The sequence below is a fragment of the Engystomops pustulosus genome, chromosome 9 (genome assembly GCF_040894005.1).
Source record: "Engystomops pustulosus chromosome 9, aEngPut4.maternal, whole genome shotgun sequence".
NCBI classification, from domain to species: domain Eukaryota; kingdom Metazoa; phylum Chordata; class Amphibia; order Anura; family Leptodactylidae; genus Engystomops; species Engystomops pustulosus.
In genome coordinates, this window is record NC_092419.1 from 91,060,265 (window position 1) to 91,085,875 (window position 25,611).

The window sequence follows — 25,611 nt, forward strand, 5'->3', positions numbered from 1 at the left end:
ATTTTGTTAAACATTCGTTTGATGAAAGCCCTTGCCCTCCGGATATGTTAGTGGGCTCTGGCCTCCTGATGTATCCAGCAGCCTCGTTGTGCCGGCATGCAATGCTACACCAGGCACTGCCCTAGTATTCAGGCTTGAGCAGTCATAGGCTACAAAGCCGTGGGAAAGCCGCTGGCCGTGCCCTGCCTTACACTGCTCCACTTTCACTTGACGGAAAAGGGAAATTGCCAGTTCATAAGGAATTGTGTGCCAAAAAACTTTGAGTCCGGATAGGTCTACTCCAAAGAATCAAGAGGAATAACCTGACACTATTAAGTTTCTCAGAGCCTCCTGATGGATTTCAACATTCCCTATTCTTATAGGAGTGAATGATTCTGTGAAATAGATATGACAGATACCTGCTATCTAATGGCTAAAAAATGAGGGCACTGTGGCTTGCATTGATGATTTATTAAATGTTGTTTCAGGCATGGTCCTTCTTCAGACACAAAATGGCAAAAGAAGACGCACTAGAATGTCAAGAGTTTGCGAGTTGCTAGACCAAGGAATTTCTGTTAATGCAGCTTCAGCGCTCCAAAAATTGAAGGAGCAATTTAGTCCAGAAAAGCTTTGGGGGTGTCTATGAGGCGCCGATAGACTCCACTGTAATCGTTCCTGGAGCCGCTAGGTCACTCCCCGCAATACCAGCTCTGATCATTCTCCTCAATCATGTCACAAATGACAACATCACTGGGAATGAATCTTGCAGACAGATTACCATTCAGGAGAGAAAACCTGACACTTTAAAACCTTTGTCCTAAGTCCGTGGTGGTGGATCTATGGCAGGGGTGCCAGAAGTGGCACTCAGAGACCTCTATGTAGGTACCCAGGCCATCAACCCAGCACAGAGTAAAGATGTGCTTCACTCTGCGCTACATACTTGGCAACTTGGGACTGCAGGAAGCGTGAGAAGGTGTGGACAGAGCTGGATTATCTTTGGAGGTCCTCCTGTTGGCCCCATGCTTCATCCTGTATAGGAGAGCTCTGGAGAGAAGCTACAAAGATAGTCCGAATTTGCCCTTCTTTCAACTATATTGGTGTCCTCAAGAGGCTGATACGATGAAAGTTGTGTCAGAACAGGTACCAATCACTCACTGCTGAAAATGGGTTTCATTTGTAGTTTGGGCATTCTGTTTACAAAAAGGTTTGCTATCACTGTCCTAAGTCATACCCCCATTACTACGTAACCACTAGCTCATATCAACGGTACCACCTTTCTGTCAAGAGCAAAAAAGTGCAACAGCACTTCATGTTTGCCATTTTATTATAGGAAACAATGATGGTAGGATGTTTTCCATACATTTAGAGGAAATCTAGCATCAGGAATTTTTTGGAATTAGTTCATGCAGTAGATTTCCCCCGCCATGCACCATTTTTATATAAATCTTTCATTTTATCACTATGCAAATACATTTTAGGGGCTACTCGGGGTGTGGAGTAGCCTCCCCAAGCTACAGAGGGGAAGGCTTCTTCACACCCCCTGAAGCCTCTGGAGATCCCCCTATGATGCTCGTCTCTGACAGCAGGGAAGCTCCGCACAAGTGCAGTAGCAAAGCTGGTAGACGGGTCTCCAGAGGCTTCAGGGGGTGTGAAGTAGCCTTTGCCTCCGATGCTCACGGTGCCTACTCAACGCCCTTAGTAGCCCCTAAAATGAATTTGCACAATGGCAAAATAAAGATTTATTACGTAAAGGCAAAATACAAGATTATCTAAAAAGTGGTTTGGTGCAGGAAGGGGGAATTCCAGATGGTAGATTTCCTGTAAATATATGGGGAATATAAGGTGAATGGAAGACCTAACATTATGGAAATAATAGGGGACTGGGCTTAAGTCCGTTTTATTCTGTTTAACTACAGAGCTATAAAACCTTGATCACAATACACCATAAAGCCCTGAGGCCCCCCTCCCCTTCCAACCTGTCTGACAAGAGGGGTGTGGTTTACAGGAAATGGGCATGATCTCCAGAGAAGGAGGCGGGGCCAGGTGGGAAATAAATAAGAAGGGTGTGCCCTAAATTGTGCCGCACTGTTTAGAATAGATAAAAGCAGGTCTAAAAGTGGTCTTAAACTGCAACAAATTCATCAACACAATGATGAATCTTTTGCAGCAAAACACTAGTGTTGTGGAGATCTGCACTGTTGCAGCCAGCGACACATTAATGAATTCCCCCATAATAATAATTCTTTATTTATATAGCACCTACAGAGTACGCAGCGCTGCACAAAGCATGTCAAATTGGTCCCTTTCCCCATGGGGCTCACAATCTAAACAACCTCCCAGTATGTTTTGGAGTGTGGGAGGAAACCGGAGGACCCGGAGGAAACCCAAGCAAACACAGAGAGAACATACAAACTCTTTGCAGATGTTGACCTGTGTGGATTTGAACCCAGGATCCCAGCGCTGCAAGGCAGAAGTGCTACTCACTCAGCCACTGTGCCACCCCGCATTCAGTAGTAGTAGTAGTTTGGAATGACCACAATTTTCTTTGAGTACTTTGTTGAAAACAGCAAATAAATTGCAGCTTAAAGGAAATCAGAAGAAATATGTAATATGTAAATTATCTGCCAAGGCTACTGGGGCGTGAAGTAGCCTTAGCGCCCAGTGCCGGCCAGGCTAGGCCACGCCCCAGTAGCCTCTACAGGTAATTTACATATCACTAAAATAGAGTTTTTTATCACATTGGGTAAAATTCCAGGATTATTAAATAACAGATTAGGGCAGAGGCAGACAGGAGGGATCTACCATCAGATCTTCTTCTGATGGTATAATCCACATGATAGGTTTCCTTTAAAATTGATGGAGTTGTCTCTGGTGATCACAAATTACAAAAACTGTTTTGTCAATCAGCTGCAATACCTGTATGGATATGGTATTACATATGGCCCAGGTCTCCTGTGCATCCAGCTGATGTGATGTCAGTAGGAGCTCAAGGCTCAGGATGGCAGCACAAGCTCAGGAAAGACTGTACTACACGCAGGTTACTGCACATCGCAGCAACACATAGAACTTACATTAGATATTCTTACTATACAAACTGTCACTAACACTAACATTAAACATTACCATCTAACCCAAACCCCCCTATCACCACTTAGCTAAATCCTTTAATGTGGATAAATTAGGGTCTAGAGCCTCCGTTCCGCACGTGGGCGCTTATTACAGATTTAAATATTTTACTTATTTTTAATATTTAATGTAATTGGAATATTTTATCTCGAAAATTATGAGCAATTTGGCAATCGTTATTTGTGCCGGTGAATGTAGAGTTAAATATCGAAGCAACATCCAATTAGCCGTGCTTGCATATTGGAAAAAACGTATACAACTCCGAGGAAGGTCTGTGGTTCTCAATGATCACAGACTTCTAAGTCTGACCCTCAATCTGCTCTCCTTCTGTTTAAAGGAGATACAGGAAATACATAGGAATAGGATCAGACGATACATCAGTAACCATGGAGCAGAAATCAACCGTATATATAAAACAAAAGACGTTTTTTCACATTTTTGCTGCATCTGACAAATAATAATATGGAGCATTCAGGGGCGTAAACTGGGCCCGTAACATATATAGCATATATCCAGGGGTTGTGAGCATATAGCTTCTTGTGAAAAAAAAAAACATATACAGTATACTCGAGTATAAGCCCAAACTCGTCTTATACTAGAGTATAAAAAAACATATAAGTTTTACCAGGTTTTTGTGGTAAAATTAGGGGCCTCGGCTTATACTTGGGTAGGCTTATACTCGAGTATATACAGTAATTAAAAATGTGCAAATGCACAGTAAAAGCACTTTAACAAACAGACAAAGCTTTTCTATGTGCTACCAAAGGAACAACTCCTGTCCCTCCCATTTTTGCTTCCGTCATTGTTCTAACTACTATTTCTCATACAGTTAAGACTTTTGCACTTCCGACCCTAGATTGGACAATATTTGGACTAAACCATGATACATTTAAAGGAAATTTACCATTTGTTTTTATGCATTATGAACCAAACATACCTTGAGAATGCTGAAGCTACACTGATGCAGAAACATATCTTGTTTAATCCCTGAACTAAGTAGTTTTTCTGAAAAAAACAGTAATAAAAAGATGATGAGGCTCTGTTGCTTCTGTGGCTTCTCCTCACGCTAATTATGTGCTGCTCCAGCCTTGTCCTGCTGAGAATACGTCATCATGTGTTGTCCCTGACAGACAGAAGTAATCAATCGCTGCAGCATCCACCAGTTCCTGTGGATGAGTCATCCAGCTCAGGAAGATTAGTCATGTCTGGACAGTTCAGGCAGCTCCTGTGTATGTGGAAGTAATGTGTTTATGCACAGCATACAGTCTGCACCCAGCTTTCCCATGGTCCTGACTTTTATAATAGTTGTTTTGAGCAAAATCACTCAATTCAGGGATAAAACAAGATATGTTTCTGCAGCAGGGTTGCTACAGCATTCTCAAAGTATGTTTGGTTCATAATGCATAAAAACAAATGGTAGATTTCCTTTAAAGGGGTTGTACCGAGTCATCAATCTATGGCACTCACTTAGTAATGTAAGTGCAGGAGATACCCGATCGCTGTGCTTGGCAGTCTCTAACACTACTAATACTACTGAATTGAGCGGTAGAACGCAGATCCATCCATAAGTGAGAACTAGACCGCTTTTCTCTGGATTGCTGGTGGTCCCGTTTTTGTGATTGGGAGGGGTCTGACTGCTAGAATCAGCTTGCTGCTACCCCATTTAGCATTTGGGAAAACAAGACATTGCTAATGGTTTGCACAGGTCGTCAATAGCTGCAACGGAAAAAAAAAGTTGGACGGCAATTGGACGCAACGGGGCTCATTTACTAAGGGCACGAATCACGTTTTTACGGCGGGTTACCCAAATATTTCCGATTTGCGCCGATTCTCCCAGAATTGCCCCGGGTTTTAGGCGCACGTGACGGAAATGGGGGGGGGGGCGAACGAAAACCTTACAAATTCTGAGAAACCGCCGCATTTAAAAAAAAAAAAAAAAAAAAAAGTGTCACTGGAAACGCGCTTACCTGCACCCAGCAATGGATCGTGAACTCCGGCGGACCTCGGCGGACTTCAGCGCAGCAGCGACACCTGGTGGACGTCGGAGGAACTGCCTTAGTGACCCGAATCCACCGCAGAGAACGCGCCGCTGGATCGCGAATGGACCGAGTAAGTAAATCTGCCCCAATTTGCGCAGATCTATTTTATAACATATGTGTTGCTAGGAAACACTTAAAAAATTTAAAAGGACAGTAAAAACCGGATGTAAAAATCGGAAACGACTCAAATGACAAAATGGACAGTCTGATAGCGGCAGGTCAGAAAACAGATAAGAATCTCACGTGTTAGGTCCTAGGATCATAGACACATTTCCTCAACTACTAACTAAAGCATCGACTAAAACAAAAGTATTCTCTAAACTCTCATATAAAAAGTCTGTGGACGACATGAATCGGAATTTAAACCGGAATCCTTTTAGAATGGTAAAGTTTTCTACATAAAAGTAACTTATGGGGAAGTCACAAAGGAGTTAATATAAAAAAAATGAAGGGGGATATAAAAAAAAAAATCACATTTGGGTTTCCAAGCAAACATTTTTTCTCCTGCAGCATCATTAGTGTAAAAGTTAAAAGCACAAACAGAGCAGTGGGAGAACCTTCCACTGTTTTCCATGTCTCCCACCGTGCGGCTTCCTTAGTAACTTAATTATAAAATGTGATGAGGCATCAGCTCGCCGAGGACAGAGCGCACTGCGGACTTTCTCACTGGAGGATAAGGAGCTCCAGGCTCAAGGAATCCTGCAGCGTCTGTTTGACTTACGTGTCTTCTCTCCGTTGTGTTGATGCGACTTTACAAAGCAATTAAACTCATTAAAAGCAAGTGCAATTAAAACGCTTCTCTGTCCAGATCCCTTGCACATGTTTGCTGTAGGAAGATTCATGCAAACCTAACAACAGCATCTGCTACAAAGACCAGGAGATCCGGGAGGTGGCTATTATATAACATCATTAGACTTCAGTCCTGGTGCCCCCCCATCCAGTTTAAAGGCATCCAAAACATCCACTTCACTTGCGTTCAGTTTCTTAAAGGAGATCTGGCCAAAAACCAGTTTAAAAGTTTCCATATATATTAATAAAACAAGCAAATAGAAAACTACTGTATATACTCAAGTATAAGCCGAGGCCCCTAATTTTACCACAAAACACTGGTAAAACCTATATTTTTTTTACTCAAGTATAAGCCGAGTTTGGGTTTTCAGCAGATTATTTTGTGCTGAAAAACTAGGCTTATACTCCAGTATATATGGTAATTATCATTAATAATTCCTCCCTCTTATCTGGCTCCTTTACTCCACACCTTTCACACGCAAATTATTACTCAAAGTACCAAATTCAATAGGGAGGTTTTTGCAAAATCAGAAACATATACTCCAATAGATAAAAATAAGTTTACTATCTGACCCAAGCGATTACTATATATACTTGTCGACTCAAGTATAAGCCGAGGTACCTAATTTTAACACAAAAAACTGGGAAAACCTATTGACTCAAATATAAGCCTTGGGTGGGAAATGCAATGGTCGCAGCCCACCAGTATATAGCCAGCCCCTGCCCCCTGTATGTAGCCAGCCCTCCAGTATATAGCCAGCCCCTGACCCCTGTATGTAAGCCAGCCCTCCAGTATATAGCCAGCCCCTGCCCCCTGTATGTAGCCAGCCCTCCAGTATATAGCCAGCCCCTGCCCCCTGTATGTAAGCCAGCCCTCCAGTATATAGCCAGCCCCTGCCCCCTGTATGTAGCCAGCCCTCCAGTATATAGCCAGCCCCTGCCCCCTGTATGGAGCCAGCCCTCCAGTATTCCTCCGTTTTGCGCACTAGAGGCTGCATTAAAACTCTGGCATTACCAGAGGCCCCCTGTACTGTAGCTTCACAGGCTTCACACTGTGCAGGAGCTTGTCTCGCACTCCGTGCCCCCCTCCTCCCTGTCCGCTGTAATCTCACCAAAGGGAGCAGGGAAGTGCTCTTGCACAGTCTGTAAACCTACTGCCCAGAGGGGCTCTGGTAACAGCCCGAGAGCCCTTCCGGCTCATTAGCATGATTTAAAAAGTTGATTTTTACAAGGAAGGAGGCCATGGATAAGAAATACAAGTAGATTAATACAGTCATGATGGCTAAATCAATGAGCAAGTGTCTCTGGTTTATCATGATGGATTGTGATGGTAGATTTCCTTTAGCACAGGTGTGAACTGCCTCTAACAAGATGTCTGGACACTAACACTCCCCTTCCCCTGAAGTCTCTGATGCTTGAACTTACATTTAGATTGGGTCAATTGTGGTCGATAAGGTCAAATAGTGGTTACAACCCAAACTCTAAAAGGATGCTGCAGTAATTCACACTGGGTGTTCTGCTGGCTACAGGTAGGATGTACATTAGTGCTTTCTTATTGTCGTTCAGCCAGAATGTAACACCTGTATCCCTACTAAAAGATACCAAAAGTCAGACTCCCAGTGACCTGACAATTATGCAAATGTATATGTACAGGCTTGACTCCTGTAGGTAACCAGTAAGGTGCTACTGCACAGAACTGAATGAGGGCAGAACAATTGCTCTTCCATATTTTAATACGTTACATTGCGACAAAATCTCAGCTGTGTGAGGGGCACAGGTTCACAGCAGTTTTTAGCCTCCAAATGTTAAAAAAAAAAACAACTCCTCAAAGCTTACTATCCATTATAAGAGAGATTGTCAACTATCCAGAAATGGTTTGTATTCACCATGAAAAATCAGTTTTTTCAGCTCTACATCAGACCATTCCTCTGTAATTCCTCCTGTAATCTTCTAGGAAGAACAACAGAGGTTCAGCATTAAGCAGAATTAGGCCAAATCCATAACATATTGGTTGGTCCACGTACTGTGTCCTGACCAGAATTCACTGACCAACCACTGTGTAGAAGATAGGACTTATAACACATGGAAGCATTATAATGATACATGACCAAGGAGTCCATCCTTGCCTTCTAAGACTGATTGACCAATGTTGTTGCAGGTTTTCATTTGAGGCCGGTTGAACATGAGTGTGCTTGCAGGGTTAAAGTGCATCTACCATCAGGATAAAGCACTGTATGCAAATGAGCCCGAGGGGCTCCAAGCCACATCGGTGTTAATGGAGCCTGGAGCCCCTCCAACATACAATCATGTTCAACCGGCCTCATAAGAAAAGATGCACCAGTTATATTAGGGGCAACACAGGCATGTGAAGGGAGATGAGGGGTTCTCTATAACCTGGGATTAAAGGTAAAGATACTATAGGCAGTAGAGATACTATAGGCAGTAGAGATCCTATAGGCAGCACCTCCTTGGGTTTCTTATTTCATTCATACAAATATCATGTCATTGGGGCAGATTTACTTACCCGGTCCTGTCGCGATCCAGCGGCGCGTTCTCCGGTGAGGATTCGGGTCTTCTGGCGATTCACTAAGGCCGTGCGCCTGATGTCCACCAGATGTCGCTGCTGCGCCGAGGTCCGCTGGAGTTCACCTTCTATTTCTTGGTGCAGGTAAGTGCGTGTTAAGCTATACTTTTTTTTAAAAAAATACCGCGGTTCTTCTGAATCCATCAGGTTTTCCGACGGCCACGTCCCCCGATTTCCGCCGCATGCAAACCAGCGAGATTGTGCCGAAATCCGATCTCGTGTGCCAAAATCCAGGCGGAATTCGGCGCAAATTGGAAAATCGCCGGAATACCCGAAGCAATCGCGCGATTCGGACCCTTAGTAAATGAGCCCCATCGTCTCATTACTGAAGAAGTTTTAGAGCAAACCTGGAAATAAACTCTCCCATTTGTCATCAGCCCATATGAAAAATTGTTATGTATAGAACCTTACACAGACACATAGGGGCAGATTTATCAAGCAGTCTGAAAGTCAGAATATTTCCAGTTGCCCATGGCAACCAATCACAGCTCAGCTTTCATTTCACCAGTGCTCATGAATATTTTAAAGGGGAGTTGTGATTGGTTGCCATGGGCAATTGGAAATATTCTGACTTTCAGACTGCTTGATAAATCTGCCCCATAGTGCCCATAAAGAGAATCCAAAGACATGTACATTCAGGAGCAGATCTACAAGGAAAAACATGCACACATCGCTCCCAGGGAGAAGGTAATGTCTCACAAATGTCACAACGTACATGATTTTATGCAAAAATCTTTTCTTTTTCCTCTATTATACCAAATCTTCTTAAATCTTGTTTATCACAATACCGTGTCCTGACCCTATCACAGGGAAATGGCATCTGTGCACACAGAGAATGAGAGCGATTAACCCTCTTTAGACTCACCAGCAGTAGTCCAACAGGTGTGGAGGAAGAACGGGGATGTAAACGTGTTGCCAGTACATTGGGAATAACATGGCAGACGATCCATGGATACAGGCAGTCAGCTGCAAGAATAGCAACATTGTAAGACACAAAGAGATAACAACTATAACACAATGCAAAACATGATATAGAAAGAGATAAATGAGAAGATATTCAAGGAAAGGTCTTCTATTCTCAATTCTCCTCCTTCATACCAGACTTTAGTAACATTGTAGCCACTGTACAGTGTATGGGGTTTGGCAACTATGAATGCAGAAGTCTCCTCAATCATATGATTAGGAGAAATACCAGATATTAAAGGGTTATTCCCAATTCAACAAATAATTAATATTGTTTGTATAAAGAAAAGTTATACACATTTCCAATATACTTTCTGTATCTGTTCTTCACGGTTTTCTAGATCTCTGCTTCCTGTCATGTATAAAAAGTTTCTATGTTTACTTCCAGTGGACAGAAATCTGACCATGGTCGCACAGGTGCACGGCTCGTGATATCACACAGCTCTGATTATTCTCTATGCTACTAACGAGCCGTGCACCTGTGTGACCATGGTCAGATTTCTGTCCACTGGAAGTAAACATAGAAGCTTTTTATACATGACAGGAAGAAGAGATCTAAAAAAACTGTGAAGAATTGATACAGAAAGTATATTGGAAATATACATTACTTTTCATCATACAAACAATAACATTAATTTGCCGAAGTGGGGATACCCCCTTTAAGCCCCACTCCGATCAAATACTGTTCCCTCATCCTGGAGAGAAGCTTCAACTTTATAGAGTCCGGTTTCTGCTAATAGTTTCCCTTTCCAACCCTAAACATGTACACGTATAAACTCCTTAAAAAGTGATTAAAATGCGGCTTTTAATTATCAATTATACTATATTAGAATCTAAATGCAAAGGAAAACATGATGTGCATTTAAAAGCTGCAAACCCCTACAAAAGCCCCAGTCATTACTATATTTAAAGGGAACCTGTCAAAAGAAACTGGCCTAAAATACCACTGTCGGTATACTGTCTAGCCGTTCAGCAGCTTTCATGACCCAGCTTGGCAGGATCATCCAGAAAATCAATTTTGAAGTTAGATGTAAGTCGTACGAGTATAAAGTCAGGGAGGCGGAGAGTTTACCATTAAAGTGAAGCTCTCCCGGCCTCTGAACACCTCCTCCCATGTGAAGGACAACATGCACCGGACTTGAGATCTGATCAATGACGTCCTTGGACACAGGACCATCAATTACAGTGAAGTGGGCATTTTAAGGCAGGGAAAACTTGACTTTAGTGTTAAACTCTCTACCTCCTTGACTTCATAAAACCAATTTACATCTCACTTCAAAGTTGATTCTCTGGATGATGCGACCACACTGGGCCATGAAAGAAACCTAATCTAGAAGCTGCTCAGTTGCTTGACAACATACTGATAGTGCCCAATTTCTGACGACAAGTTCCCTTTAAAGGGGTTTTTCTAACTTTGTTAATTTTGTTATCCCCTATCCATCAAATTGTTGATCACTGTAATATACAGCTGACACCCACAACTTCCCAAACAGAAGCTCATCTCAGGGGTGTAACTAGGAGAGACAGGGTCCCATAGCAGATTTCTGGATGGGGCCCCCCTACTACCTCAGAAAATATTATGCATGTTTGTATACTCACACACTTATAAACCCTTACACACATTTATACACGTATGCCCACACATAAATGCTCTCACCTAGATAGCTGTTACATTGGCTACATTGGGGAAGTACATGGCAGGAATTACAGATGAGGGATCCAAGTCCTGCTGTTCTGCTGGCCTATTTCCCCTGACATAGCTTATCTAAGCAGCCTCATGCTGTATGCTGCTGAGGATGTGCACTCACACTAACATATGCATTCAGCGGTGTGCTGTATAGAAGGCGGGGTGAGCACTGCTACCCGATTCTATAGGGTTAAAGGGGGATGGTGAGCGGGATGGGGGTTAAGTGAGCCAACGGCTCACTGACAGAAGCTGGCTCTGGTTGTTCACGAACAAGGGCAGGGTCTTATAGTCGCCTTGTTCGCGAAAGACACATCAATATAAACAAAGTACAGACTCACAGGGCTCATCAGCTCATGGAGAGGAAGCAGCCATTGCAGCAGTGAGGTAATCAGAGAGGGATAGCAAAGAAACTGCTGCATATAAGTAACAAAAATAATGGGCAAAGTTGTTTTACAAGAGCCATTGATTTGTGGAAAAAAACTTTTACAGTTAAAAAGACCACAATATGAGGTTAAAGGGGTATTCCAGAAATACGCATAATTCATATTCAAATGGGTCCTTAAAATATAAGCTTATATGTAATTAGTTGTTATTTAAAATTTTGCTCCTCTTAGCAGAAAAATGCTGTGGACATAGATTGTAATGAAGAATTAAAATGCTTCTGGCCCTTCAATCAGTCCGTTGATTTCTTCATCGTGGAGCTGAAACAGGAGAGAAAGATGGAAGCTTGTCACATGTCCTGCACCTTCCTGGGCAGGCCATGTGATCACCACTATTTTTGTCGTCGGGTACCTGCAGTGCATATAGCATGGCCAGTGTTGTGTGAGACGTCATCTCAATGAGGTAATGTGCAGTGATGGCAGTTACACATCATTACTATGGTAAGAGATCAAGAAAGTCTGGGGAGCAGAGCACATGAGGTAGGAGCTATTACTAAGAACTTAAGGATCATGGGACTTGTAGTTTCCAGTGGAGGCTATCTTGCTGATAACTCCACCTACCTTGTGAATTATAAAATCAAACTATTGAGTTTTGCTATATGTGTTTATATATACCATTATGAGTTTTTTTATATCAAACGTTCATATTCCCGGAATACCCCTTTAACCTCTTCTGACCTGGTGTAGGAAGTCTGCCGATGCTTGCTACATATTGGACAACAGATGGATACAAGAAATGTTTCCAAAGTCATTAGGGGTGTACCACATTATCTAATGTACTATAGCAGGATCTACTGTGGAAAGGTTAGTAAATTGCACTGGGTTTCCGTGATGGGTTTTGCCTGATTCTACAGCTCAGTGACGTCTTGTACAATGTTTCTGTATTTTGTATCTCTGTATTTTGCATTATTCCTTGGATCTGTTTTAGATCGGTGAAATGACAAATTAAGCAAACAGTTTATGTGTGTGTGTTTACCCGCTCACAATAGAAGGAGCTGTGTCTGTGGAGGCTTGGGAAGCTTCCAGTTACAAGGTCTTGCCTTCTGCTGAGCACAGTTTGAGTTAAAATAATGCAGCTTGTTCTTTCTGATGAAACATGCCGAGCGTGGTACACATCTTACATCGACTGGCAGCCCACCAGCTTCTTGAATGCACATCGCGTAGGTCTCTTTCACACAATTGGGCGGAAGCACTGATTCACAGCCTATCTAGTCAACACTGTATTAAGAAACTACATATACTATCATTATCTACTGATGAAAACATGAACAGATTAAAAAAAATGCATAAACACATGTGTCTGGCTGGTTTGAATCTGTTTTTCTACACTACCAGAAATTAAGAATTCAGATTCAAACTAGCCAAACATATGGTAACCATTTCAAAACGCAACAAGAACTGATGGAGAACGCACAATGTGACCGCAATGTGTAGTTGAGGCCTTCTTTTTGGTCAACCTGAATGGGTACATTATCTAGTTATCAAGCTATAAGAGGGTTGCGAACATTTTTTGATTTTGTTACATCTAACTAAAAATAATTCCAACTTAAGAATCTTCAGAGTGTTGTCTAATACATCTTTAAGTATCAGACTGTTCAGGGACACATCTCCAACACCCAAAATAACAAAAGAAAAGCACAATGTGAAGTTATAAGTTGCCCCAGAATTCTTACACAAGGGGAATACAAGTATTTACTAAAACAGAGATAAAAGGTCCTATTTAAAGGGAATATGTCATGGGGAGTAACAGAGTACAGGCAGACCCCCCCAAAATGTATGTTTTTCAAAGCTTTTCACAGCCTTCACTGTGCGGTCCAGATGACACAACCCTCTTTGGGTCATTAGGAATGAATAAAAAAAAAAGTCTTGTGTCCGTCCCCATATCCTGTTGTGTGCAATTTAACTACGGCACCAAACAGGTTAGTTGCATTTAATGGCGGTAGCCACCTATAGAATACACCCACCTTGTATGATGAGAGCGCAATCTGTGAGCCCCTTCCGCCCTCCGTACACCTGGATGACATAATTTTATGGTGTCTGGTCGTGGGGGTTGAAGGGGTTGGCCACTTTCATGTTTCTTGTAGTGTGTGTAAGTGTGTGGGGGAAAGATATTAGGTAATTTACCAATATACATCTACTAATAGTTCTGCCGCTTTCTTGATATGTAAAGTGAAGCCTCCTGTCTGTTACCTCATCAGCCAGAGATTCCTGACCATAACATGGCCTCAGATGGAGCGTCATGTGATCTTTATCTGTTGATGAACAATCATCCCACCAGGAAGATTGTATTCATTAAGATAAGATCAAGGACTTGGCAGGGCGATTGAGATCACATAACCATCTGCGGCCATTTTATGGACAGGAATGTCTGGCTGATAAGGTAACCTTACATATAAAAGGGGTTGTCCGAGTTTTTAAAAAAAAACTATATGTGGCCGGGAGCGGGCTGACTAAAACAATAAAGCTTCACTTACCTCCCGGTGCCCTCCGGTATCCAGGTCGGGTCGGGCGCCATGTAAACAAACAAGGCCGCCGGAGCAGCGCTGGACTCAGTTCCATAGGCGTACCCGGCCACGGCCGGCCGGAAGCTGAGTCCAGCGCTGCTCCGGCGGCCATGTTTGTTTACATGGCGCCCGACCGGAGCGACAGCAGCGCTGGATACCGGAGGGCACCGGAGGTAAGTATATCTTTATTATTTTAGGCAGCCTGCTCCCGGCCACAAAGATATATTTTTTTTTTTAAACTCGGACAACCCCTTTAAGAAACCAGAGCTCTACCAGAATCTTGAAGCAAATCATTCCAAAACTGTTTCTATCATGGATAACTTTTGGTTTAGTATGAAAGAGGCCTACAACATGACAAAAGATTACATTCAATTCAGTAGCCTGCAAATGGGTTATCCTGATAAGTAGAGAACAGTGTCAGTACAGTGGATCAGTGGATACTGGACATCTGGGACATAAAATTACAAAAACTATGTCAAAAGTGTAAGGAATCAGGCTCCTACAGAACCTCCTGAAATATGTTATTGACCAATGCCATCTTCTTGATGAAGTGTACAATTCTCTTAGATCATACAGGAGACAGCATAACATACTAGTATATAAATTAGCTGGGAGGTCATAGAACTTTCAGTCTGTGTGTTCCCTCCCAAGAAAGATGATTATTTTTGGTTATCTGTCATTCAATGACCACATTGGTATGCTGCCCGATGATCAGTCACTCACACGGCATCAGCCCCCTCGATGATCTGGTGATTCATTCATGCCATCAAACTACAAGATTGTTTGGTTTGGCTGATTATACGTCTATATACATGATAAATGATATCATCGGCCAATTGGTGAGGAGGAAAAAAAACAAAAAACATTGATTACCCCATGTAAAAGACGCATTTCAGAAATATTCCACACAAAATTAGGTCAGTGTCTTCTAGAAGAGCAATGAGTAATTGAGGAATTCATGAGGTCAACGGCGCCCAACGATTGACCATTAATCTTCTCCAGGGCAAATTGATGACCAGTATAGAACCCAAGTGTGAAAAGGCCAAGGGTCCCACCTCTTATGATGTCACCATGGGATTTGTTAAATTATGAATTTTTAAAGGAAAAATTTGTATATGTCCGTGGAGAGAATGAACAGACACACCGTAAACAGCTAAAAAATACTTGACCCGAGAACGTCACGGAGCACTTAGCTTCTGACCTCCCCTTATCAGGAGGACACATTAACAGATGTAAATTCCATGAAACAATATCGGAACGTGATGCCCTAGGTTCCTACTTGAAGAATGGCTGTGATACTACACATCTGCACCCAGCTCGTTTTTCACCAGAAGTAGTTGAGAAACATCTCTTTCATCTCGCTTCTCTACAAATCCAATCCGCAAAATTACTGGTTTCCCAAATAATCCGTCATTTGTAAATTAAAAAAAAAAAGAAAAATCACCGACACTATTAATTTTTCATTCAGCCGGATGACATATTGTTTAGTGTTTCAAGCGCAACATTCAAAACATTATGAATTGATTCTGCCAAAAGTTGTCTGTGTGAGACAACTTGAAAGGCATTAATTACCTTACTGATTGGAGGTTACACTCCTCCGATATAGCGAGCACAACAAAACACCCGGCACACTGACACCGAAACGTTACCCGCAACCGAGCTCCATCACAATTAACTCTGGCTGGAGGAAAGAAGACACCGTCTCAAACACCTCGCTGAGAGGGAATAGGATGACAATTGAGACATGATGACAGGGAAATAATATTTTAAGAGCCATCGTTACATATTTGCAATGTAATATGTAAAACATCTGTTCGTCTACAGATGTATCATAGCTGAGCTGGGGAAATATATGGCAGAGATCATCAATTGCCACTACTCTTGCAAAGGACTGCAGGTATAGATACAGCACTGACACGACTAACAGCTGGTTTTAGGCACAAATGAGAAAGACTTAAAGAATTAAATAACACTTAAAGGGGCTTGCCCATGAAAGAAAGTTCTCAAATTTTAATCCCCTAGTGATGTTTACACAATAAAGATAATTTTTTAACCCCCTTCTTTACAATTTTACTGTGTTTTATTGCTGTTTTAGCTCCATTCACTCAGTGATGGTCAGTGTAAGATTCCAGGGTGTGGGCGGGGACTCTCTAAGCAGACACTTCATGATTCCTCTGTGCTAAGAAATGCTGTGTGCTGACAATGTACTTAGATTATCAGGGTCCAGGTTTCTATACACTTTTATTTGGCTTCTGAACTTTCACTAGTAAGTGATACATAGAAAAAGAGACAGATGATAGATGATGGGATTCATGAGAAGGATATAAAGCACAATAACACACTCAGTTCTGCTAATTCACATATAACACACACAGAGGCAGCTCTACTATATGCCTCCCTCCAGATAAAGACCTTATCTGTCTGTAGCTTGTAATGCAAGGGAGGGGCAGGAGACAGAGAGCACTTCAGTCGTGCAAACAAGAGAAGCTATTAAAACATAAAAGATTTATAGTCTGATCCAGGAACAACCAAAACTGTAGACACCAGCACTGATTGAGACACATTGAAAATATATCTGTAAAATGCAGTATTTTTGTTAATAACAGTGAATTAAAGAATGTGTTATTTTGTTATTCTGAGTATATTTAATAATCCTGCCTTTGTGGGAATACCCCTTTAATTGCCTCATCCATGAGAGCATTGGGATCCAAACCCAAAGAATACAAGGAAACAGATACCCAAGGCTCCACAAAGGTTTCATTATTATGTGATTTTTAGCTGGTGACAGGTTCCCTTTAAGTAAACCGTCAATTTTACTTTCTATGGTCTTAAATAGCTTTCCATGTACCTTATATGTCTTGTTGTAAATGCCACAGGGTGTACAGAAGGGTGGACCTTAAATGTCTCTCCATTCATCATCTCTCTGTGCAGGGCTGGTGCCAGCACTGGGTATACTGGGGAAAATGCTAGGGCCAAGGGCTCCTGGGGGGCCCACATAAGGCTGTCCATAAGGAATCCATAGGGAGGTGAGGGGGGATTTATATAAAATAACCATGAGGGGGCAGCTTTGTATGATAAGATAAGGACTATTTCAGGGAACAGGAGACTTTTTTAGTTTTTGAATTTTTAATGCCGCCATGTGAGTTCACTGCAAAGGGATTACTGAGGCTCTGTCACCCAGGGGCCTACTGAAGCCTGGAGCCAACCCCATCTCTGTGGCTCACAAATACGTTCCATTGCTTAACCCCTTAACGCTCTGCGCCATAGCTCTACGGCGCAGAGGTGTAAGGGATGTATGAAGAGGGCTCACGGGCTGAGTCCTCTTCATACAGAGGTGGGGGTTTTTGCATTTTGCACAAAACCCCCACCGCTAATAACCGCGGTCGGTGCTTGCACCGATCACGGCTATTAACCCTCTCAATGCCGCCGGAAAAGTCGCCGGCGGCGTTTAAAAGACGCGCCGCCATCTTTTTTCCGATCGCCGCGCCCCCGAACGTCATCGGGGGGCGGCGATCGTTACAATGAGCCAGTGGCTCATTGTAATGTATGACCTGCAAAAATGCCATATATTGCAATACTGTAGTTTTTTTTTCAATTTTTCCACATTTGGAATTTTTTTTCAGCTTCGCAGTACACGGCATGTTAAAATAAATAACATCACAGGAAAGTAAAATTTGTTACGCACAAAATAAGCCCTCACACAGGTCTGTACACGTAAAAATGAAAAAGTTATGGATTTTTGAAGTTGGAGAGCGAGAAATGAGCCGAAAAACCCTGCATCCTTAAGGGGTTAAAGAACCTTTTGCCATTTGTAATATTGCTCCATTTTTCTAACCTGACCAGGTGTAATTGGTACTTAATGTGTTATATTGCTTCTCCTATGGTTAGGGTGTTTGCATATAGCTACTGGTGATCAATTCTGTTTGAGGTGTGTACTGTCTTTAGAAGGACTCTCCCACGTGTGTGCCTTATGGCTCTCCATAGATTGTCCCTCTGTAAACCAATGAGCAATGTTATATATAAACATGCTAGGTTACCAATATCCTACCCCCACACACACACACTACAAAACACATGAAGTGGCCAACCTCTCAAAATTAGATTTCTGAAGCCAGTCTATACAGTGACCTAGTCGACTTGCAGAACTACATCTGCATATATCAAGGAAATTCACTTTTTGCTTGTATATATGTTCATAAAGGCTGCTATAAGCCTAAGGATATGTCTATAATTAGGACTAGAGCTTTCGAGAAGCAGTGCAGATTTACCAAGTAACAATTGCAAAATATGTTTCTTTTTCAGTCAGTTCTGCTAGAATTTTATGTAATACGTGGGGGGGGGGTAAATATAAACAAGGACAGCGAGGTCCATCCTTTCTAGAGTATTTGAGTGATGTAGGAATTGCTATTGGGGCAGAGACCTAATAATACACATTTGGCAACATTATTCCTATGGCCCGAATGTTTCCCAAAAGCTTCAATTTGCTGGAATATTATCATAAAGCAATACCTACTCTGTAAAGTTTTATTTTTTACTTTCTATATGGGCTGAGAATTTATATTTCAAAACACCTTCCTAAGCAGGATAAAAAGTCAGGTCAACGGTGGGATTTGCAGGACCTGCATGAGCCACTTTATCTGTGATGCAGGCAGTCCCCTACTTAAGAACACCTGACTTACAGACGACCCCTAGTTACAAACAGACCTCTGGATTTTGGTAATTTACTGTACCTTACCCTTAGGCTACAATGATCAGCTATAACAGTTATCACAGGTGTCTGTAATGAAGCTTTATTGTTAATCCCGGTTCTTATGACAACCCAACATTTTTCAAATCCAATTGACACAGAGACCAAAATTTTTTTGCCTGGGGTTAAAATAATAAAGTATACAGTTCCGACTTACATACAAACTCAACTTAAGAACAAAGCTGCAGAACCGATCTTGTACATAGCCCAGGGACTGCCTGTATTTCATTTCTTCTGGATTTATGATGAAAAGTTGTTCGCTGGGCGCTTTTGCTTCTCCTGGGGATGAACCAAGTAACCCGAGGGTACTGTACAGTTCGGCAAGCAAAACCTTGCATGCAGTGGGGTGAGAGTGGCCGATCTGAGTGCACAAGGGTGGGTGGCTGTACATATGTATGTGAAATGAATTCAGGTACAGATAAGCACAACATGTCTACTACGGCTGAATCTGTATTTAAAAGCATTAGCAATCATAGTGTTCAGCCCCGTTTACACAACAACAATTTAATTAATATGGTATTATGAGAATGGAAGGTAAAAGTTGCATGTAGGCGTAATATGCAGATCTAAAGCTCAGAATATTTGCCAGTGGCAGACAAGAATATATGTTTATTTCAGTGTTACTGAGAAACAATAATTGGCTTTACAGAAAGGGTCAAATAATGAACCAGCCACGAATGAACAACCAGTAACAGACTAACGCTATAGACTAAAAGACACGCAAAGAGGAAAAAAAAAACTAAATAGCTGAAACGGTTGTCAAAAATAAGGAAGAGCATCAGATAAACTGAGCGACACTCATTAAATCTCAGGCATAAATTATGACTAATCGGGAACGTTAACACTTTTGGAAGAAAAAAAAATAAAAGTAATGTAATTAAAGTATAAAAGAGAAAACATAGTGGAAGATCAGAACATTGCTCCGCTGCTTACATTCTTCAGTACCCGACAATAAGGTCAGAAGGACACGACGAAGTCTAGAACTATGGTTGACATCATGAGAGCGCAAGGCCAAAAGATCTGCAAATGAGCGTTTTTCAGAAAGCGCAGAGTAAAAAAAAAAAAAAAAGATCAAACGCGCAGAGAAAAGAACCTTCCTTGCTCCATCCTCCAGCAGATACAAATGCAAATTTCCCAGCTCCTTTCATCCAGCTTTCTTCAGCAGAACAATATATTCGGCAGAAATTTCTCATTCATTTCTCGATGTAAAGGTGAGATGGCAGATAAATATCCTCCTTGCCGTACAACAGACATTTAGCCATTCTTAGACTTGAAACCCGCACCGAACAATATTAGGTTCTCAACCTCCGAGAGTAGTAACTCAAAGAAGGTTTGGAAGACTAATGGGAAGACTTGTTAGTTACAGGTCTGGGGGCCTTTCTACCTGGTGTCTTTCATTTTCTACATTGTGAGCCAAGCACCTTTCTTCTTCTTAACTAAAATAAAGGAAACTATTACCCCCTCCCCGACATAAAGGTGGTCGTTGGTAAGAAAGAACCAGAGGTCACTAAAAGATGACCCTTTTTTTAGGTTTTAGGTTGAGTAGCTTCTTGATATGGGTATAACCCATCGGAGCACTGGGATAATACTCATTCCTTACACATCCATCTATTCTCCACCAGGACCTCATTATAAGGAATTATGAATCAAATATTAATATCTGAGAACTAATGAATAAATGCTGCTGGTCCAGAGCTCTGAGAGTCCGTGTACTTTGGGAGGCCCTCAAGGAACCGAGATTACATGGAAATTATATAAACATTTAATACAAAGATCAATCTCTGTGTTCCACAACATTCAGGATATCACAAACTGGTGGCCAAGTTGTTATGGGGAAATTATATTTTTTAATAGAAAAGTAAAGATTCTATTCTATACCGATGACATATTGGGACCTTATGCTACCTGTGCCAGCGTATAATGCGCCTGATCTATCAGGAGGCGCACATCTTATAATAAATCCTAGCAGAAGAGTTTTACACCAGGTCTGACCTGCAGGAACGTCCCTGCTGGTCCACTACATAGGAAATGCAACTAAATTCCCCATATCCACTCCCCCCATTTTCAGGACACGTGATCGATATCAGATCAGTGGTGGATTCTACATCTTATAGAAACAAAGACGACCTAAGGCAATGTAGCTCATTTGTCTGGGAAACTCGGAACAAGTTCTGTACAATCTAACATTGCAAATGCTTTGCTGCTGTGACGTCAAGGTCTTTTCCCTGAATTTATGGCATTTTCGCTCAGATATTTACTGTCGTAACTTTCAAAATGGACTAATTCCTTCACAAATGACCTGTTAGGTTGTTGGTCATGTCTGTCATGGCAAGTAATTGCATTCCCCAAAATGGAGCAAATCATCACCTATTTTTGTAGGACAGTATGTTGGTCTGTTACTTATATGCAAGTTGCCGTATGGGGGGGGGGGTGGCTGTCCTTCCAAATTCTGATGTCCAATTAGTCTTCAGTCTGGTGAAAAGACATCCTCCTCCCCCCCCCCCCCCCTCAGTGAGGACACCCAATAAACTTAAAACATTTTAAAACCCTAAAATGTCAGAAGGAGGAACCAGTCAAAAGTGAAGAGAAAAAGGCTGTGGGTCTGGATGTAAACAAACAGTGTTTTCCTAGTAACATCTCCTCATTGCATGTTACCATGGAAAATATATCATTTACAAACATATGTTATTTTAAGTGTCTGTTCTTTCTGATCAAGTCAATTTCCTATACTCTTATGGTGCATGGATATTAAAGAGGGGATACATTATTCAATATCCTCTATTAACTATGGCAATGAGTTGATGCTAAACATAGTACATGATTTACAGAACCTGGGTGACCATGTTTGTTAAAGGGAAACTACCCCCAGTAACAAGGATTGTAAACCAAGAACCTGGTGTGTGCCCTCTGCTCTTATTTCAGCTTGTTATGACCTTGTTTTTACAAAAAAAACTAAAAAAAAAGAGGATTTAAAATTTATGTGTGGCTCCGGGCCTAACTAACCTCTAAGGAGCACGATGCCCCTCAAGGTCATTTGCAAGATTTTGAATCTTTTCTTCATAGAAACAAGGGCATAAGAAGCTAAAAGAAGAGTGGATCCTGCTAGAGGGGGAATACACCAGCATGTAAGTGTGTTGGATTTACAAAACTTGATCCTGCTGCTAGATTTCTTGGAAAGTGGAAGACCCCCACAGATCATGAGAACGAGGGGTACGACAGACCCCTTGCTGCTCCTCAGACTAACGGAGAAGACGGCCGCGCATTAATCTCTAAGGAGCTGATGGAGAACGGGGAGCAATTTCCACCAGAACCATAGAGATTAATAGAGCAGTACGGTCATGCGCGGCCGTCTGCACCATTAGTCTGAGTCGTTCATCGTGATCTGTGGGGGGTCCCAGGACTGGGACCCCCACTGATCAGCAAGTTGGGCCCTATCCCATGAATATGGCCTAACTTCAGTTTGTGGGAAACCCCCTTTAAATAACCACATTTGGTCTTTTATCTACATGGTCTTTTACCTAAGTGGGTGCCATGTAATATTATGTTGGAAAGTGTAACCAATACCAACATCTCCTCCAACCACTATAAGAATCGGTGAGCTGGCTAGGCTAGCACAGTACAATTCTGTTTCACATTGACTCTACCTTGTCCAAAAACAGTCAGCAAGAAAGAAATTGTGATTGGTGGTTCTGAACGGTTGGAGTCCTCTGACATTAGTGGAGTCCTTAATGTCTGGAGCTCTTGGACAATCATTTTTTTAATGATAACGGATCCCATAGGAACCAGCAACAGTCTACTGAAGTGATGGAACGCCCTTTAAGGAAAATAATTCCTATAGTTATACAACCAACTAACTTCATTACTAACCCATCCTGTGTCCTCCTCCTGATTATTAACTGGCAGATACCAGATACCAAGCTCAAGGTTTCTCTGCAGTTCTATTGAATTTGGACTCTGTATACAAGATGGCAGATGATGGCAGGTATACAAGCTCTTATACTTCCTGTTTTTACACCCCTTCACCATCATAGACTGTACTCTCTGCTCTTGTGATCAGGGCCCTCACTCCTAATATTCCATATGACTGTTTGTACTCTGTAATGTAGTATTTTATTTGTGTCCCCCATGATTTGTAAAGCGCTACAGAATATGATAGCGCTATATAAAGATTATTATCATAGCTACATCCAGTTCACCCTTGCAACAGGGCTTTATGTTAAACTTTGTTTCGGGATAGTGTTAAAGAAAACTTAAAATTAAAAGCGATCAGAAGGTCCACAAATAGACTTTGATGCATATAACCGTTACCTTTTCAAAATTCTGGAAGAACTCCTGGATTATTTCAGCGAAGGACACAATTCGAATTATTTTCCATTTTTATTGTTAAAAACTATAAAATATTATAAAACAAATCAGAATTGACACGAAAAGTGAGCAATATGCATTTCATGTCCAAACTGGACACTTCCTCAGTTGTTTTCTGTACTTCTAAGTTATCACTCAGTATTTAAACCCATACTCGGTGCCTAGAACTATGTCACGTGTCTAATCATCCAATATAAAGTAGTTACATAGTATCATAGTATATAAGGCTGGAAGGAGACGCAAGTCCATCAAGTCCAACCTTCAAGAATTATATAAATGTTTTATCCCCATAACCCGTGATATTTTTTCTCTCCAGAAAGGCATCCAGGCCTCTCTTGAACATGTACATAGAGTCGGCCATAACAACCTCCTTCGGCAGAGAGTTCCACAGTCTCACTGCTCTTACAGTAAAGAACCTTTGTCTATGGTGATGGTAGAATCGCCTCTCCTCTAGGCGCAGAGGATGCCCCCTTGTCCTGGTCACAGGCCTAGGTATAAAAAGATCTTTGGAGAGATCCTTGTACTGTCCGTTCAGGTATTTGTACATTGTAATGAGGTCTCCCCTCAGTCGTCTTTTCTCTAAACTGAATAATCCCAAATTTTGTAATCTGTCATTGTATTCTAGTCCCCCCACACAACGCTTTATCTAGTTGTATGTAAAAACATTGCGCCAATTGGATAACACACTGCGTGATGCAACTACAGGACACCCGACTTACAGATGTCCCTAGTTACAGACAGACCTCTCCATCCACTGTGACCTCTGGTGAAGTTCTCAGGATGATTTTCTTTAATCCCAGACTGCAATGATCAGCTGTAAGGTGTCTGCACTACAATTATTACATATAGCAATTCTGACTTCCATAAAAATTCTACTTAATTACTAACCTAAAGAACTTATCTTGTATGTAACCCGGGGGAATGTCTGTACTTTCAATTGGATAATTAGACACGTGACATAGTTCTTGGTGCCATGTGTGAGTTTAAATACTGAGTGATAACGTAGAAGAACCGAAAACAAGGAAGAGTCCAGTTTGGACATGAAATGCATATTGCTCACTTTTAGCGTCAATTCTGATTTGTTTTATAATATTTTATAGTTTTTAACCCCTTCCCGACATTTGACGTAATAGTACTGCATCGCAGGAGGTGCGTTCCCGCAAAATGCAGTACTATTACGTCAACCTTCTGGCGCCAGCTCCTGAACGGAGCCGGCGCCAGAAGCTGCGGGTGTCGGCTATATGTTATAGCTGACACCCGCCTCTAACACCCGCGATCGGAGATTTCTCCGATCGCGGGTGTTAACCCCTAACACGCCGCGGTCGCGCTGACCGCGGCGTGTTAGAGGCATTTGAAGTTACCTGAAGTTGAATCGGACCCCCCCGCGGCACTTACCGGGGGGGGGTCCGCTGCTCCGATCGCAGCCCCGGGACTGCCGATGCCCGGGGCTGCGAGATCTCCCTCCGGAAGCCGGGTCCGCGCCTCCTAGCAGGACCCGGCTGTAAGACACTGGGCATGCGCAGCATGCTCAGTGTCTTACATTACACAGTGCAATACATCTGTATTGCACTGTGTAACCTGTAAAAAAGCTTGAACAAGTGATCAGAAGATCACTTGTTCAAGCTTAGATGTCAGTAACTGTAAAAAAAGTAAAAATAAATAAAGGTTTTTTACAATAAAAATAAATAATAAAAGAAAGTGAAAGTCCCCCCAAACACCACATTTCCCTGTACACAAGTAATAAAGTATAAAAAGCACTAAATCACGAAAAAACCCCACTTATTTGGTATCGATGCGTCCGTAACAATCTGTACAATACATCCTAATCATATTTGGACCCGCTCGGTGAACGTGGTAAAAAAAAAACCCAAAAACTTGCCAAAAATTAAAACTGTTTATCAAATTGCTTTACAAAAAATGTTCTAAAAAGTGATCCGAAAAAGTTACAAGCACCAAAATGATACCAATAAAAAGAGCAACTTGTCACACAAAAAATAAGCTTACAACCAGCTCCGTAAACCAAAAAATACTATAATTATGCCGCTATAAAAATGGCAATACTAAAACAAATGCAATTTTTTTCTATTCTAGTTTTCCTTCAATAAAATTGGACAAATATAAATAAAACTATATAAATGAGGTATCACCGTAATCGTAGTGATCCGTAGAATAAAGATAATATATTATTGTTATGCTACAGTGAACAGCCCCCCCAAAAAATGCTAAAAATCCAAAACAAGAATTGATGATTTTATTTTCCTCCACACGTAAAAAGTTAATAAAATTGCTTTAATAAGCTAAAAACCCACTAAAATTAAGTTTTTTTTACAGTGCATCTCGTCTCGCAAAAAATAAGCCCTTATTTGTCTAAATTGCTTAAAATATAAA

The 25,611-nt window shown here is 41.7% G+C and overlaps 1 protein-coding gene across 4 annotated transcripts in view; it reads right to left on the minus strand.

Annotated features, from left to right (window-relative positions):
* DENND1A (DENN domain containing 1A) overlaps window positions 1-25,611 on the minus strand; it is a 458,345-nt gene that overhangs the window by 202,888 nt on the left and 229,846 nt on the right. For all 4 annotated transcript variants that reach the window (XM_072125842.1, XM_072125843.1, XM_072125844.1 and 1 more), the window contains exon 10: window positions 9,383-9,483. In XM_072125842.1, coding sequence (XP_071981943.1) covers window positions 9,383-9,483 — 101 coding nt within the window. The remainder of the gene's footprint in view (window positions 1-9,382; window positions 9,484-25,611) is intronic.